Below are 15956 nucleotides of genomic sequence, written 5' to 3'. Positions count from 1 at the left end.
GGCTTTCACTTCCTTCTATTCATGTCTGTGGAGGAGACCATCGTTCCACTGAAAGAACCCACATTGTCTCACAAGGATCTCTCCTTGAATTTAGACATCCAGTGCCGACATTCACAAACAACAGACCCACACAACAGTCATGGTTCCTTCGGCAGCATTCTTCCATTGAGTAGGACTGGTTCACTGGCCCGCAGGTAATCAGTGTAATGACCAAAAGATCCATTTCGCCCCCAACAAGGTTAAAGCCACTGGCAGAGATGAAAGTGAAACTATGCTCAGCGCTCTGCACCAGCACCCAAAACCTCGGATGAGAAACACTGCCACCATGGGGTTGGCAATGAATGCCGACCAATTTGAAGTCCACACCCAACAATTTCACGGAGGCTCTCAAATCGAACCTACTCACATTGCTGAGAGTGAGAAGTGCTCGAGGGTGAAATGGAAGGCAATGAAATGAAAGGAAAAATAGCTGTGCTTTCATTCAAGAACAATGTAAGCAGGGCTGGGGAAGTGGGTACGTACCTGCAGTATGCTTTGTTTAAATCACATTTAGAAAAATGTTGTGCATGATGCATTTACCATTTGCTGGTACATCCTACATGTATTTGGTAGACCAAGGTAAAGATAAGTGCACAGTCAGATCAAACCTTTAACTCTGCATGACAAACTTTTATGATTCATTCCTAAAATAGCACCAAGCAGCACGAATGTGACGACGGATCCTACATCCCTTTGTCCACCATGCCCTTGGCATTTTATGACAAACAATACTGCAACAGCAAGCATGTCTTCTCAAGCTTGAAGAACAGCATGATCTACTGATGAGTATTTGGATTGAGTGCATATGTATTTATAGCAAAACAAACAGATGAAAAATCGAATGGAGCTGGATTACAATTTGGAATGTTACAATGTACATGTATGGCCCTTGGAATCTTGGTTAGTCATTTTACAGGATGATTAATGTTTGTTCAGTTTTTCTATTGATTTTGATACTTGTACTAAGTTGTTATTTTTTATCTAAAGAATCAAATGCATAGCATCCAAGGTTTAGGGGCAAAGACTTTTTTTCACCTATAGCGTACATCTTATCTTTTTGTGATGCTTTAGTGGTATTTTCTCAGAAAGTGGTGCCTAATGGCTGCCAGCAACTGCTTGTTCACAGGTTAAATTTTATACACATTTCACAGCAGCTGGATTTGTAAATAGTGAGGGTTTTTCACTCAATATGTGAAAACCATCAAGCAATGGCAAGTCTACTCTACTTTTATTCAAGTAAACAGGACACTGATGCAAAAGCCTATGAGCTCTGCACTGAATGTGAATAACTATGAATCAGAGCATACATCAGGCGAGCAAAAGATATTTAAGTTCACAACTGAAACAAAATGTACTTTTAGCACTTTTTACTCTTGCCTTATATAATGTACATTTGTAGCATGCATTGTAATGTACCTGTATTTAAAATAGAATTATAAAAGAAGCACTTTGTACTGCTGCCTTTAATATAGCATGTATGGTACTGTACATGTTATAGATTTAAAAAGAAAAAAAAAACACTAGAGGTATTTAACCAGCTATCAAAAGGGACTTTCAAACTTTTACCTTCTGGTTAATGAAGTTTATAAAGAAAATGTCTGAGATTCTAAGCAGTTCCATCAAATATTTGTATTTAGCTCAATGATTCAAGAGGGAAATACTTCACAAATTGCCAACTCAGATGTACTTCCATAGCTTTCACACGGTAGAATGCAACACATTGTATAGTGATAACAAGCCAACACATCTATTTGACAATCAATTACCCAATGATATTCAGCACCATGAAAAACTTGATTAAATACAAAAACTTGGCTAGTTGTGGGAAATATACGAAATTAACGGCCATGTTTTTTCATTGGCTGAAAGCCATTTTGAATACATTTTGTCTGTTTTCTTTACAAGCAATCAGTCACAACTTATCATACAACACAGCTTGGCTCATGGGGCAACTGGGACATCCAAGTTGATCTTGCCGGAAGCCAGGCAGGCATCTCAATTGTCAGGATATTATTGGGAAACTGTAACAATTCATGGAAAATTAGATTCACTAGATATATGGCATATAACTGTATTACATAACACAAAAACATTTTTACCTGCCTGATGAAAAAAAATAATCAGCAGATTCTAGTCATATTACAGTTCAGATTTTTAGAAAGATTTAGGACTCTTCTTACCGAATGACTTTACTATCGTGTAGTTTTGGTTGAGACCTAATTTCAGGTTTCTAACATTTTTTGGTGAGATAATGAGAAACCTCTTATGAAATATGAAAGAGCATGTGATTCCATGAGGAATTCAACATTTATTTTATGAAAATTGGTTTTGAAATGGCTGAGATAGCCAAAACAGAGCGATTCTAATAAAGTGTGGGACCCATATTTTATTACGATAGCTTTGTTTTACTTTGTTTTTGGATGTTTCAGTTATTCCAAACCAAATTTTCTTCAAATAAACTTTGAATTCCTCTTAGAATGGTATGATTTGTACATTTTCATAAGTGTTTTCTTGGTATCTCGCAAAAAGTTAAAAGCCCAAGTCTCATCTCCACCGATACTGTACCATCCCTTTAAACTACCTGACCAGATGAGCTTTGATATGATGAGGGAATGTGGATGCAGGCAGGGTCTTTAGATGGCCTGCATTTCATCTTTTTGACTTGCACATGTACTGTAATGGTAATCTAACAATGACTGTAGTCACTGTATTAATTCTGATGCCTACTGGTGCAGCACTTGGTATAAATTAAGCGCATGAATTTGGCAAAACAATTATCAAATTTCTATCAATTCATAGCTATAGAGATTATGCAGACATGCAGAACTAAAGAGTGCAACATAACAGCAGAGGAAGGAACTACATTGCAGATAGCCAAGAAGTCCTTGAACTATCCAAACTGGGAAACAAATAATGAGGAATTTATCACAATGACAACTCATGCACAGGACATCACAGCAACAAAACAGTTTATCTGTCTTGATATATCCACAGTTATCAGTCACCACTCTGGGTCCAAATGGTCAATCACTGATGGTCAATCATTGATGGTCACTCACAGTATAGTGGGCAATCTCATCAAGCTTCCAGGATGAGTAATGACATTGACTACCGGTAGCTGTAGCTGCACTGCATGAGCTACAGTACATATATACAGTGCAACATCAACATGATACTGACATACAAAGGATGTATTAGAAGCAAACTCATCATTAATATGTATTACTAGTAATGGGAAAATAAATCTTACAAAATGAAAGTACTAATAATAATCAAAGGGGAAAAAATTAAAGTATGAGCAACAAAAAGACTTACCACAAAGTTTTTTTTTTTTTTAATGCATACCAGTATTTAGGTATACAGTATGCATGGTATACAAACACGAAGTCTCTTACCACTTCCCTGTTTCAAATCAATGAGTGTGGAGTCTTACCTCTCTATGACATCTTGCCCTAGTCTTAACCTCAGCCACCAGTAAACCCACAATGGTTGTGTTGACAGCAGCAGCCAACGAAAAGAATCGTTTGTCGTTGGTGATGTCTTTGTACCAGAAGTCTGGGTATCTGTGGACAAATATGAATACAATATAAAACAATTCACATTTCATAGCAGACACAAAACAATACTCCTTTTGATATCAGCTCTTATATTCATAGAAAATACATATGATTTGTAAACCAATTTTTGCTATTTCGGTCTGATATCACATCTATCTATCAAATGGGACAAGCACATGTATGCATTATCACAACACTAGTGTAGTTAATTTGGACATAACATACATTTGTACGTTCAAAATTGGTTACAGTATGTTTGTCAAGATACATTTAGGTGTGTGACTCTCTCAAAGCCTTCTTGTTGGCAAGTAAAAGGTACACTTACATACAAACGTGTATGTTTCCTACTCAATTTTGACCAAAAATTATAATTAAAACAGGCACTTTTGATCGTTTCAGGTGCTGTAAAATAGTTAAGAAATTGTGGTAGAAAAATGTAATCTAGTCACAGGGGGACTCATAGACTGGAGTGCAGAACAAAGCTACTGTACATGTTCATTACATGTATCATGTTGTTCATAACACATATTGTACATTGTATGAAATTTTCCTAAATAAGTGGAATAGACATTCTATGTCTTTTCTGTATGCATTTCTGAGTCCATTTGCCTCAAGTGCTGCTAGGGGCATCTCAAGCATTGATTACACAGAGCTACATTGTAGTGTGGCATACATTGTATACAAATAGAAAACAACTATCGTACAGTGTACAGGTGTACAGTATGTACAATGCATGTGTGTGTATATTGCAACTGGATGGTAATACTTTTTTTATAAACTCCCAGTCTAACTTCCTCAGACTGCAACATGGGAACTCAGTCTAAATTTCACACAGTCGGGGAATGAGTGTATACAATGAGTCACATGATGATGCCATGAATCAGGTGACCTATTATCTTGAGGTGGTGCTGTGCACTTTATTGTTCTGCAAGATCATGACTCACAGGGCAGTATGCTGTACATACACTCGCTTCTCATAGTACACTCCACTACTAGTAATTCATGCACAAGTCACAAACGTCAATGTCCTGGTACAACTGTATGATAAATGGTCAAAGCTGGCAACCCCTGTAGCATCTTCTGTCCTGGTCTAAGAACTATACATTCATCACCTTCACATGTACCTACATGTAATTGAGTAGTAAATCTGTTTCATTTCAGTCATAGAATGTGTCTCGTAAGTGAATATTCAAGGAAGTACTCCACAGTGCGTACAGTTATAAATGTACGTACATGTACTGTGTCCATCTCAAGATAAATGCCATCAGCAACACACAGTTTGGGTAACATGCTTTATAGTTATCTATTGTATATGATGAACTTCTAACATGTGGCCCTCAGGAGCAGATTTAAATTATGAAGGTTTCTCAATACAAAACTGGCCTGTTCACATTTTGTTATAGTCAGTACATATATATCAACTTCATCCTGCCATGTAACACATTTGTTTACAGCTGAAGATTACATTTAGAATCAGTTTGCATGTATGTGAATCACTTTACAATGAAACATCACTATACTTTGAGCTGTATTTTGAGTTGTATTGTCTACTGGGATGAAATATTTGCTAAAATGAAAGCTTTTAGAGCATATTGCAGTTTTACCTTTAAATTGATTGTAAAGAAAATGTGTGTGCATCAATGCAACAACAGCTTCTGAATGGAACAAATGTTTGTTTGTTTTTTATCTCTATCAAATTCTCCTGTTCACTTTCAAGTTCCCTTGGTTTTAACCATCTGTATAGACCTACATGTACATGTATTGCAAATCTTCAGTGCTTGTAGGGTCTACTTTGTTACTCATGTTTTTCAGTACATGGCATCTCTAGAATAACGCACTGTTATCATTTTATTATTGTCAATACATGTATTGATTGTTTCATCATTGGTATCATCATTTATGTTTAACAATCATTCGGTACCTTTGCCATTTTATTATCTTCCAATAATAATGATAGAAGAAATTTTCTTCTATGACTTGCCTTGAGGCTAATTCATATTTGGTAGACTACAGTATGTATACACGTACACATGTACAGCTTGTAGGTCTATTGCTGTTACACGTATGAGGACTGATTATAATCAAAGGTCATGGAGATATAAAGGGTATTTGAGGGATGCAGTTTTACAATTTATGTAAACCACTCACAAGCACATGATTGTACATATTCATGTTTTTCTCCATGGTCTCAGTAGCGCTTGACAAATCCAACCCATAACATCTAGTCATTTAAATGCTTAATTTTTAAAGTGTATAAAAGTTAAGGTAGAAATCTCTGTACTGTCTGATTGTACCACTTCCAGTCTACATGTACGACAAATTTTACTCACTGCTAACAGGAGTGAAAGAATATTCACATCAAGTGATAATCCAGTCATCCCATACGAACACACATACAAGTGTACATTGTACACACAACACAAACACACATACACGTACACACACACACACACACACACACACACACTCATGTTTTATTGACACTCAAAAGACCTGTTGCTGGAAAAGCAAATATAAAAAGCACACAAAGGACTTGAATGCTTGATTTCACCAGATTTCACAATGATTTTCTCTTTCTTTAGTCTGTTCCTCCTTGACAATGTATTATCCTTCTAGCAAGGACAGATCATTGTCCTACTGAATCTTGAATGGCATTCTTCCTGTCTTACTCTTAACCTACTGCATAAATTTCTCTCTTTGTTTGGCAACTCTTTTATTTTTCTGACTTACTTTGACTCTCTGTATACTTATATCCATTGTTTGCAAAGCAAAATTTCCAAAGTGATTTGTATGTATGCTTATCATGAAATGGAGACTTATCACATACAGTATAAAAGTCATTACTAAAGTGACGAAGGTTGAAATATTACAAATTATTGACATACACAGTGGCAGATCCAGGCAGGGGCGTACCAGGTGCGCCCCCCCCCCCCTTTATTTTCAACTGTTAAAACAAAAGAAATAAAAAGAAACAAATGGGGTGTGTGTGCACCCCCTCCCCTTAAACTTTGTAAAGGCACCATTCCCCCCCCCCCTCCCCCCTTTGTGGAAATCCTGGATCCGCCCTGCATACAAGTAGATCTATTAAGGAACTATCCCCATAAAATCCCTTATCATCTAAAAAGTTCGAAACAAGCAGATTACACAGAAAAGTTGAGAGGGGTTTTCCCTAACAACACATGCAATAAAACATAATTGCACTTCTAAAGAGTAAAAGATCAGTTCAAAACAAGTTGCATCATCAGACTTTTTATGTTCTTGATTGTTCATGTATGCAGGTAAAACTTACATGTGTACCAGCTGTAAGCGTCATGATATCAATTTACAGGGGGGGGGGGGGGGGGGGGGGGAGTAATGACCTGCCTGATCAGAACCTGTGGTGCACAAAGTCATCTAGAGATTATTAAATTGAAGTTGGTTACAAAAATGTTAAGGATCAGTTCCCTTACATGTATAAACAATCATCAGAAAATCCTATTCTGACCTTTAACCTGTGTGACCAGGAAACACACTGCAGCCTTCATATTTTGAAAGCTGCTTTAACAGTCATTTAATCCAGTGAAGCACTTAATACACACACTACTCTCCCATCACCTTTTAAGATGCCATGAGTCTCATGCCATTGGGACTTGAGAGCGCTTCACATATTGTGCAAGTATACTTCTCAGAGATTATGCACAGTATTGGAAGGAGATTGAAAAAAAAAAGGAAAAAATACTGGTAATTGACTTGCTGTAAAGTACTGGTATTTAATTCCTAGTAAATGTTCACTGCATCGGTTCAAAACACACAGTGAGTAGCCTTGTCTTTATATCCATCTCTCAATTTTTCTTTGAATTTCATCTTTGTTTTTTGAATCACTAGCACTGTAACAGATCAGTCAAATTCAGGCTGTATGTTGTAACACATGATGCTTAACTGTATTATACATAGACTATTCAAAAAATTGTTTGTCTTTGTTTAAGCCTAAAAGATAGACATAACAGAAGTATTTTGGGTGTAAATACAGGGGAAATTTGTAAAAACCAAGGATTTTGAAAGACAATGACAAATACCTTGTTTACATCAGGGGCCCGTTGCTTAAAACTTACCATTGAATTTCAATGGTAACTACCATCAAAATTAGGCATCACAGCCAATCAGCATCAAGGATTATAAAATTAACCGCTAATTTGCAGACTTACCGCTAGAAAGGAGCGGTAAGTCCAGTGGTAAGGGTTTCATGCAACAGGGCCCAGGTTTCTCAATATATCAGATGCAAAGAAATAATAACAGTAAGAACCTTGTTAGAAAAAAGATTATCAGTCCTCTTCATAACAAGATCCCACTCTACCTCAAAACTTGATGAAATGCAACATGTCACTACTGTATACGCTGTTATTTTTACGTACAGATATTTTCGCGAATGAGGTCACGAACATTTTCATGAGATGTTGTTTTCGCGAATTGACACAGAGGCCTTCATAAGCACACTATACATTAGCACATGGTGACATTGTCTGTGTTGTTGATTTCACGGTCCAACTGTGATTTGCGAAATTCGCGAAAATTAAACTCTCACGAAAATAACAGCTTATACAGTATATGACACTGACTCAAGGAGCTCACAAGGCAAAGACGATACAGTGTATCTCTTTTACCTTCAGTTCACACCATAAGAATGTGCAGCTTTTTTGCCATGACACCAAAGTCAGATATTGATACTTACTCGACAGGAAACCACTCTCGGCACAGTCCCTTCACAGCTTCAACGTCATCTGGACAGAGAAATCTAAGTTTGATGTCACCCTCAATGTACGCCTCTCCCCGATGCCGCCCGCTGCTGCAACCACCACTGCTGCTTTTCCTGGCAGTCAGGGAGCTCCTGCGACTATTGCCACCACTGCCGCTGCCATTGCCGTTACCACTGCCATTTCCATTGCTGCCACTACCCTTGCTGCCACTGCTCTGGGTACCAGTGGAAACACCATGCCTGCTGCCACACACATTCCCACTGTTACTACTCTCCTTTGGAGCTACGTCCGTTTTCACCACTGATGGCACGGGCGCGGCACAAGGTCCCTGCTCTGGCCCGCTCATCATCTACAGTTCATGCCTGACACAAGCAGGCTGCATCAGACTGGTCATGGTTGCAGCAACTCAGTTTCAGCAACTCTGTAAATATAAGAGAACAATCAAATCCTGTGAACAGCCATGAAAGAAGAATGTACTACTCTAAAGATAAATTAAAATATTTCTGGTAATATTCTCATTGTGCGGTACGAATGTATGCATTCTCGCACATTTATCACTCAAAAAAAAAAAATCCCTTTTAGCACAGCATATGTATGTAAGTGAGACATAACCATTTGCTTGGTACAGTGTATGTGTTTTCTTTCAAGTAAATATGATGCATTAAGGAGAGAGTGAGAACTTCATTACAGGTGCGTATGGTAAGGCATGTACACTTTTTTCATTTGAGCAGAATCAAACACAATGTAGTCTTTGATATATGTGTATAAAATCTATTCCAAGTCTTTTAAGCAACAGACTTGTTAAAAAGCAAATTTGTGTACAATTTGGGAAACAAACATTTGATTTTTCAGATTGCATTCACACGCACAGTTTCTAGCCAGGAAGTGTATAACAACCACACACTTGTGTCTTTACCATCCAGCCACATGCGCGTAGCTGTATCCGTGGCCCGAGTTGCTTGATACAGTCACACACATGTGTGGCTGTGATGTATTCAAAGCCCGGAGTAGCAGGCTAGACACAGCCACATCATCATGCAGTGTGATGCACATCATACACTGTACATCATCATCACAATGAAAGTAACCTAATAACCTAATCATTCAAAGCTGAGATCTTAATTTGCAAAATAAATTGTCATTTTTAATTGCGGCAAGGGTCTGCTTTGCGGTTTATAGAAATTGAAATCTTTGCTCAGTGTAGGGGTTTAGAGTATACTGACCAGTATTTGGCCACCTGCCAGAATTCGGCACTTGTTACTAATCACAAACAAGGGCCCTGTCTTATAAAACTTGTGATAGAAATCAATCAATCACAAATCTCTTGAAAGCTGCAATCAATCGCAACCTGTGATTGATTGATTGCAGTTCTCCATCTTAATTTCAATCATAACTTTTTTATAAGATGGATTTGCATTCAGTTATAAAGTTGTGATTGATTTGAATCAATCAAAAGTCTTTATAAGATGGGGCCCAGCAAATTTTATTGTCACAACACATGCATATCACATCATTTCACACACAGGCACTGTCATTCACAACAGGAAAGTCACCTCCCAAAATCCAAATTTTTTGCTGTAAAAAATCCAAAATTGGCACAATATTTCCAAAGTGTATGGGAATTAGAAGTCCAGTATTAAGAGTCAGGTCCCCGAAAAAACGCTCAAAATTAAGAAATATGCTATTCTGTTGTGAGATTTTTTACTTATTGCAAGCTCGGAGTGTGATGGTATCTGCAAAAACCCAAAAGAAAAAAAAAAATCTCTGAACATGCCAATGCAGTCACTAAATATACAAGGGTTGAATGCAAGTGCTGACTTGCCAGAATTCGGTCACCAACGGGCACCAGAACATCCTCAATACATTTTTCAGCAGCCTTGAACACGCATGGCCAGTTCTGGTTGATTATGATAGTGTTATATTTTTGGATTTTCTGAAATTCTGTGATGTATAAGATAGTAAAATCAAAATTGAGATAAAAGAAGTTTGGCATACTTGTGAAATAGGCCCCACCACTGTGTGCGCTGTAGAACTTCTACTAATACTACGACGGCTTTCCTATTATAAAATACTCATGAATTCAGCCCCACTGTGTGGCCTTTGACACAGCGGTGGGGCTTTCTCCCACAATACTCGTGAATGCGGCCTCACCAAACAGTGTTTACGCGTGATTGACAGAGTGGCGGGGCCGATTTCCACAGCATAGCATCTTTCGTCCTTCCTTCATTCCCTTTATTCCTTTGTTTATCAACATTTTATTCTCAGAAGGACTTCCTAATGAGTATGACATACATTGTTGTAACATCTGTTAGAATACTGAGATACAGTTTTGTATGCATTAGTTGAAAAAAAATAATGGCAAAAAAAGCTGTGCCTGCTGTACGACTGTGGTACGAGTGTAATTGGGCGGTAACGTTAATAAAGCGGTCGTAGTAAATTACTTAATAGTATTAACATTAGAGTCTAGAGTAACTGCTGCAGTATGCGGCCGTGCGCCCGTTCGCGGCAGGTACATGTACAACATACTCGGTAATACACCGCTAAACACAGTACTGTACAAGTGGAAATTTTCGCGCATTTCACGCAACCAGAAACTCGCGCGAAAATAAAAGCACACGAATATTTTTACTTGCCATATGCTCCTGTGCGTGATGTCTTGATTCCGCGGAATTAAAAACACACGAAACTCTTATTATCCGGCGAAGCGTGAAAAATTAGTCGCGCGAAAATATCCACTTTTACAGTATTGCACTATTACATGCACACTACAAACACACTACCAATCAATGAAAACCAACCGATAAAATAGTCCTGTTAATAGACACAATCTCCGACAAAAGTGAAATTTTTTCACCTAAATGACAACACATCGCATCCAAAATTTAATTTTCAGTACTTCTTAACATAACAGTTAAGAAACAATGGTCCAAGAAACTGGATTTTTTGTCGTTTTCTCGATGTTCATGAATTTTGAAAACATATACTCACGTAAAATAGAACTTTCGCGAGCCGATGTGGGCAGCCATTTTTTTTTTCGGAAAGTGGATGTTACCATCGAAAAAAAATGAGAAAAAAATGAGAAAAACACGAGAAAGACATCAACAACACCGCCAGAATTGCGATCCTGTTTGCAGCCAGTGCATGTGTGCCCGCTATTTTCACGTGCTTTTGCAATGGGAATTGGCGCTTACGCAATGTTCGCGAGATATGTGAAGGCGTTCAGCTGAAGATCGCGGAGCACGCGCCTATTGCATAGGGATTGTACATCGTGCCGCAAAGCAGAGCTACTACGGCGCATATCGGCGAAAATTGTGCCGGGTTTTGCCCTGGTAAATCATGAAAACTGCGTTTGTCATTAATCAAATTTTTTATGAAAACAATAGCGTAAATGATCTTGTCTATATGAAATGGTTGAAGATAATTTGCCTGATTTGTTTACAGTGTGGAAAAACCCTGGCTTAACCTGCCGCAAACATGAGTATTTTACTCCAGATGTAGGAGTACAAATGTGTAGTATGGTTGGGTGTTCATAATACCGGACACCTAACGTTTTTCTATCAATAGAAACGTGAAAAATCTCACAATTTGCCTGAAATTTTACTCACGTGTGGAGAAAATACTCCGGATTCACAAGCGCGCACTGAAAATGCGATCTGAGGTACGCGCTCTTAGATGGCGGCTTCGAACGCGTGGGGTGTCATTTTTTCCGCACTCAGTTGCCCTGCTCATTTCAGCCGACCACCCTGACAATACGTATAAAGGGCACTTAAATGCGTTTTTTCGACAGGCCGCTGTTTTTTTCTAGCCGTCATTTTTTCCCCAATAATATTTGAATATATTTTGAATCCTTCGATATTACTTTTGAAGGACTGTTTGATGAATTTGACTCGATTTTCATTAGGAAACTTTTCATCGTAATTGAAATAAATTAGATAAGTCGGTTTGTTTTTTTCACATTCATTTCTCGTTTCTGCATCAACTCGTACGGTCGTAGCGGGCGACAAAATGTTTATGTCATGTGTATGTCACTATGTGTAACGTGTGTGCACAATCGTACAAGCGGCGGTGACAATTTTGCGGTCAAAATCGTCAAATTTATTACTGAAGGATACTCTACATCTAACAACGAGTCAGCAAAGGTAGGCCTAGTTATATGTAGTTACACGATAAACCTTATTCGATTGTGCTAAATTTCGGTAATTTAGAGGGAATACTTTGTTGTTTTCGCCACATTTTACTCGGTAGCGTAGCCCAGTGAAGAATCGAACGCCGTTGCGCGTAGTTCCATGCGTACATTTTCTTTCTGTACGCGCAATGCCATTATAATGCGCGGTCGGTCGTTATGGACCCGGTCGGTGGGTTGAACACCTACCATTACTAGTAACGCTAGGGCTCGCGCGCTATTGCGCTTGGTTCATGTGTTATTCTATCTATTCTATTTAGCATGAGGACCGCGGGCTCACTACGGATTGATATACCGTACCATGCTCTAGTCCAAGCATTTTCAGGTTCAAGATTCAAGGTTCAAGGTTCCGGGCCAGTGACGGGCAAAATGATGAACCGTACCTCAGTTTTGCTGCGTGTTACAACAGCCAGCACGATTTCTAACGTATAGGACTACGAAAATTGTATGCTACATCGCCACATACAAAACACTCGACTAACCATTTTCATAATTGAAGGAGATTGATCTTCACCAAAATACGTCAGTTTTGAGAGACATTAACATACCACAGCCAGCACAAAGGCACAGAAAATATATAACTATACTCACCATGATCCATAGAGTGATCTCATCTCCGATTTCATAAAACCATCCGAATATTCGTGGCCCTTCCGAGAAGACGTGGATTTTTATCTTCGTGTTTCTGTCGCCTTTTCTACACCCCTTATGAGCCCTCTACTTACTCCGTATGTGTGTCATGAATGCAAGATGTGTATCGGATCGGTACGTAATAATGTACGTACCGTGTGCAGCCTTCAGAGAAAGGAAGAAAAACAAAATCCGTCGAGAGACGAAAATCGAACGATCGTAATCTCTTGTGGTCGAGCGCCATCTACGTTCTACCACATACATTTTGATACTCAGTTTTGTTACAATTTTAAATGCTGTAGGTATTTTGTATTCATCGAGAGTTCAGTTTTCACAAGAGACCACATTCTCATTATCAATATCTTGATAATCAGAACAAAAACGCGACATGAGCAAGAAGTACTGTGTTTGTTTATATGTTTACAAGTGTTCATAAATGACATATGATTGGCAAATTCTGATTGTATTAACAATTTTGTTCTGATATAATAGTACTCTCAAAACATGTTCTGGATATACCTTACCTTCATTTACATTATGAATTGAGAGAATGCAGTAATTTGATTAGAACACATCAGCGAAAGTTTGAGGAGAATCGGACAATCCATTTAAAAGTTATGAATTTTTGAAGTTTCAGAGCTGCCATCACTGGATGAGAATGCTACAACAGCTTGTGATGTCACATGGGTAAACAATATTTATAATGGAAATAATAAATATGTAGAAAATTCAACATATTTTCACTTCTCTTGCATTGAAAGAGCACTTTACTTGCCTCTTTCAGAAAGCAGGGGGAACAATATTACCCTTAACTTACCTCAGTGACAAGTCAAGGGAATGTGAAATTCTCTTTATATTTTCCCTTTATTGTTCCATGCATGTGACATCATAGACTGTATAGTAGTCTTCTCATCCAGCAGTAATGATGCAAAAACTTTAAAAATTCATAACTTTTGAAAGGATTCTCTGATTTTCCTCAAACTTCCACTGATGTGCTCTATTGATAATGCTGCATTCACTCAATCAACATGTAAATGAAGGTGAACTTGTCTTTTCATGTTTTCATGATTATGTTCATCATTTACTAAGGGCTCTATGCCAAAGACTTTTTGCTCTGCATCTGAAGAGTTAATAAGTCCATATCTCCCAAATGGAGATATTTGCGATTAAAGGTCGAGAAAAATAAAGAGAATAATACAAAATTTATTGCTTCTTTTGACCATAACATCAAAAAAATACCTTTATATGTAGTGACCAATATATCATTTAAAAGGTATTATTTTGTACTTTATGACAGACACCGTACTTCAAAATCTTTAAAAATGGACTAATCGGTTTTTGCGAACAAACTCTTCATCTCTTTCTAATTAAATGAAACAGACTCATAATTTCTGGGCAAAGTGTTATAATCATATTGTCATTAAATGTGAAATAGAGAAGAGATGTCAGGGGCCATGGAACAGAAAGGGAGGACTGCAGCTCCTCTCTCCTCCCCCTCCCCCCCCCCCCCCCCCCCCCCCCCCCCACTTTCAGCTCGTGAAAAAAAAAGAAAAATCATATGAAAAAATATTGCAAAAAGAACAAACAATATCCTGAATCCATGGCCTCTAACAACTAGAACTTTTTTTTTTTTCAAAGTGTGTGCTATTATGATGAGAGAGTATTTAACCAAGCTGCAAAATGTCACTGAAATTCATACAATAAAACTACTTATGTATCAAATTCACATCTAAATCATCCAGTGTTAATTATTGCAGGCCTACATTGCACCTGGTTCAACCAAAGTTCAGCAAGGATTTAGGATTTTCCTCATTATTGTAGGTTTTAAGCCTAAATTTTTGGATGTCTTATATCCAAGCACAGCCTGTGATTATTCGGCAACAAAAATACTATTTACCTTCTGCTATGATTGCTAGGTTGACGATGCAATTGTTGAATTCTTCAATTTCTTACATTTGATCTAAGCAGGCTTATTTACTATTGTTAACATTAGAGTTTGTTTTCCAGTATCTGCTCCTTGGTTTGGAATGCAGCCTACAAGATCTAGAGATGGTATTAGAATTTATCGACATCTTTGCCATCACCAACATCTACCATGTGCATGCAACTCCACTCAAATTCAAATGTTTCACAAGCTTTATTTTGTTTCTTCTTCTTCTTCTTCTTCTTCTTCTTCTTCTTCTTCTTCATCATCATCATCATCATCTTCTTTTCTTCTCTTCTTTATTTTGGTTGAAGAGTTGGGAAAAAGTCTACATCAAAGAAAGCATATAATGAAATCATCTGAATAGACATAACATTGATTAAATTGCTCTTTAATCAGTTTGATCCTACATTCAGCTACATTTTGGCATAAATTTCACATCAAATGACATTACAACAAAATACACACCAGTATGTAGTACTCTTTTTAGATTAGTCTTGTTAAATAGTGCTGGCACATGAAGGATCAATGCAATGTGTTTTACAGTTAAGCTTATCCTTCATTGTCATATAGTATGTTACATCACAGCATTGTAATTGTACCCACCCCAATTCTCCCCATCTTTTTTTCATGCCACTAGTCTCATGTCAATGGGGCATGAAAGCACTTCATACAACACGTACATATTCTCCTCTGAGGTTATCCACTGTGCACAGTACAGTGCACTCCAATATAAAGAACATGGTTATAACGAAATTCTGGTTACAACAAAGTAAAAATTGAGGCCGCAACATTATCTGCTCTGTGTTTTTTTATTGTTTATTTGTTCCGTTATAACGAAATTTCAATATAACGAAAGAAAACTGCCGGTCCCCAGGACTTTGTTATAA

At 37.7% G+C, this 15956-nt stretch overlaps 1 protein-coding gene across 1 annotated transcript in view; it reads right to left on the bottom strand.

Moving 5' to 3' along the window:
• Positions 1-13194, bottom strand: part of LOC139722925 (uncharacterized) — a 37979-nt gene extending 24785 nt beyond the window's left edge. Inside the window, exons 1-3 of the mRNA XM_071634208.1 lie at positions 13104-13194; positions 8305-8750; positions 3473-3602 (exon numbers count right to left, since the gene is read on the bottom strand). Of these exons, the coding sequence (XP_071490309.1) occupies positions 3473-3602; positions 8305-8678 (504 nt within the window). The 5' untranslated portion in view covers positions 8679-8750; positions 13104-13194. The remainder of the gene's footprint in view (positions 1-3472; positions 3603-8304; positions 8751-13103) is intronic.
• Positions 13195-15956: the final 2762 nt, after the last annotated feature.

Source organism: Diadema antillarum, unplaced genomic scaffold (assembly GCF_040938485.1).
Source record: "Diadema antillarum isolate AM-2024a unplaced genomic scaffold, OU_Dant_1.0 scf00000177, whole genome shotgun sequence".
NCBI lineage: Eukaryota > Metazoa > Echinodermata > Echinoidea > Diadematoida > Diadematidae > Diadema > Diadema antillarum.
The sequence above is the reverse complement of the archived record's forward strand: the minus strand, read 5'-3'. Positions and strand labels throughout refer to the sequence as shown.